Here is a 2,993-nt window from a genome sequence, read left to right on the forward strand (position 1 = left end):
AATCTCAATCACTATTACTTAATACTTATAGAGTTTTAGTCTCTAAAATTCTAGCCAGAATTATTTATATTTCTCATTAATTTTCCAATGCTTTCTGAGATATATAACTATGGTTACTTTCTAAAGTTCTTCGATTATCTCAGACGTAGAAAAGAAAATAATTTCTCCCCCTGAAGTTATTTAAATAGTCGAGCATGGAAGAAATAAATCCTTTAGATTTGCAGCATAACAGCAGTCGCCTAAAGATATGGAAATATAGATCAGTAGTAGTCATTCTATTCTTCATGATTTCTATATCATAAGTTAGAGTGTATAATAACAATAATTAAAGGAGTGTCTCCTTTTACTATCCAAAATATTCAGCAGTAAGATGACATGAGTGACGTAACACTTATCAAGTGAGGGACGGAGCAGGTATATAAGGCAGCAGCATCGACCACAAGGCATCACACGACCCCACACACACATTCTCAGCTCACCATGTCTTGCAAGGTAAACATCCACTCTTAGTTTCCTCAGTGCTGGGCTCTGTTTAGATGCTGAGGTCTCAGTGCTTGTTATTTTACACGCAACACTTATTCAGCAACCAAAAATTATCAGCACTGCGAACACTGATAGTATTGCAGAAACAAAACAATAGGTTAGGCGGCATTTTAAGTATGGTTACTCTGCGTTAGGTATTCTAAACACCAGGTTATCGCGGTGAGCACCCATGTAAATGTACAGAAAATCCTCCCCATCCTTCATAAGCAAAACAATAGTTCAAGTAGTTGAAAAAAAAGATACAAACAGTAAGTGGAAACGCTCTCTTAAAGATTAAAATTAATGTTTATTTCTTAATCAATTATAATTTGTTAGTATTCCCATATCATGTACCATTACAATACCCCACCCCGGGTAGTCGCCAGCCTTCACGCTCCTTGCCACTACTATGCATACTAAAGCTTTGAATTAAGCTGCTGCTACCAGCGTAAGCCAGTGTGGAGGTCACCGTCAGAAGCACCTTAGTCAGATATTACAAGTCAAGTCACCACCACCATATTTAAATTATCACTAACAATGCCAACACTCACAGGTTAATCCGATTATACTCATAAATCGCGGCACGACTAAACTTGATGAGTAAGATCCAGAAGGAAAAAGAAATTAGAATCCCACTGAATAACTAGAGACAATCAACATCTGTCTTGATATTTATACAAGAGACAGATCGTCTGTCTAGGTTTTAATTGATCTGTCTATCAACAGTTTTCCATCCCATAACAATTTATTTCATTTGATGAAGCTGAATAAGCAGTTATTTTTACACATGGAATAAAATATAATTGTAGCCACGAACACTAACAGAATAAGTGTTACTGTTCCGTTCTTCAGGTGTTATTGTTGGCCACTCTTGTAGTGTTAACTGTGGCCAGGCCTGAACCACCTCCAACTGCAGGTTATGGCGCTCCAGCACCCATCTTTATCTCATCCGGGCCCGAGGTAAGCTCAATCAATATTCAAGCTTATGTTTCGACGAAAATGAGATAATATTTACGCTATGCTCGTGTTATTGTACAGTAATTATCAGCATAAGTTAATGGGCGCTGAATTCTAGCTCTAGAGTCTTCTATTCACTGATATTATCTGAGTAGCTTCAACGCTTCAGTTGTCCTCCAGTTTGTCGCTTCATAATTTATTGCATTTCTTTACTAATGTGTTGCTATAAATGTATTTCCTGACGTTTCTGTAAATTGTCTATACTTAATTTCCATCTGTATTTCTTTATCCTGGTCCTTTCCTCTAATACACTCTGTATTTGTCCATCTTATATAAGTGTCTGTGTGTAGTCACCGATCTGTTTTTGCTGGGATCGGATTTCAGCTCGCTTCAGGCACGAGCCTGGACACACACTCGATTCTTAATTTTATTAAATAAGGGTTCCACACAGGTGCTGCTTGTAACGAATGTTTAGGTCGTGTCTTTTTCTGGGTTTCTAAATATTGATCTTTGGATTGTGAGCCTAACTTGAATTGCTGATATTACTTTAGAAGACGTGACTCAAGAAATCGTAATGACACGACTGCAAACAAACCATACCACGGGTGGGGTTAGAACCCGCGGGTTCTAACCCCACCCGTGGTATGGTTTAGAAGACGTATTTTCTGGTAATAGTTATTCCAGTGTTTTATTTTGATTGATTCCCTCAATCTTTTCCTCCCAGATAGTACTCTGCAGTCTGTCTCTTCTGCCCATCTTCTAGTCTATGATCAACACTAAGAGATAATGATTACAGCTTTAAAAATTTGGCATTTGATTTCGTGAATGAATGTTGTGTTGCAGGCTCCTCCTCGGTACGACTTCACCTATGCAGTGAAGGACGAGTACGCTGGCAACGACTTTGGTCACCAAGAATCTCGTGACGGCTACGACACCAAGGGCAGTTATTACGTCCAGCTTCCCGACGGTCGTCTACAGAAGGTGACTTACTACGTCAACGGCGACTCTGGCTACATAGCCCAGGTTGAATACCAGGGTGAGGCTCAGTACCCAGCCTACCAGCCCGCCCCTGCGCCCACCTACACGCCAGCTCCCACTTACGGTTGACCCAGCGAACTAAACATACTAGCTAAAAACGTTACCGTATCCTTATTATATAAATTTGAATATATAAATAATGTTATAGTTATAAAAATAAAATCTCTATTCAATTCGATATATTTATTCCCACAAAAACGTTGCTGAGAAAAGTTTGCTCAGTAATAATGTTTTTATTTAATAATCCACACTGAGTCTGAGTAACAAATTGTAATAAGATATATTTTATCTTCGTCTTGTCTTCATAAGTTAAAAACATCTGTTAATTGTTCTCAGGTGACCTTTGTAGTGTGAGAAATCAACAAATACCGAAATAGGGAAATAAAACATGAAGGGAAAGGAGTAAAGGGGAAATAAAGGAGCAGTAATGTCTCCGTGTTCTATTTAGATAATACGAAGGATCTATGAATAAAAAA

At 38.3% G+C, this 2,993-nt stretch overlaps 1 protein-coding gene across 1 annotated transcript; it reads left to right on the forward strand.

Annotated features, from left to right (window-relative positions):
- Window positions 1–453: 453 nt before the first annotated feature.
- Window positions 454–2,684, forward strand: LOC128701296 (pro-resilin-like). Its single transcript, XM_053794950.2, has 3 exons — window positions 454–492; window positions 1,375–1,482; window positions 2,323–2,684. Exons 1-3 carry the CDS (start codon window positions 481–483, stop codon window positions 2,584–2,586), a joined length of 384 nt encoding a protein of 127 aa, XP_053650925.2. The 5' UTR covers window positions 454–480; the 3' UTR covers window positions 2,587–2,684.
- Window positions 2,685–2,993: the final 309 nt, after the last annotated feature.

This window comes from Cherax quadricarinatus, chromosome 72, assembly GCF_038502225.1.
Source record: "Cherax quadricarinatus isolate ZL_2023a chromosome 72, ASM3850222v1, whole genome shotgun sequence".
Lineage (NCBI taxonomy): Eukaryota > Metazoa > Arthropoda > Malacostraca > Decapoda > Parastacidae > Cherax > Cherax quadricarinatus.

What these genes read in the sequence shown, in the direction of transcription:
- LOC128701296 (XM_053794950.2), top strand. An exon ending in TTATCTCATCCGGGCCCGAG is followed by an intron (nt 1,483 to 2,322) that starts GTAAGCTCAATC and finishes GTTGTGTTGCAG; the next exon opens with GCTCCTCCTCGGTACGACTT.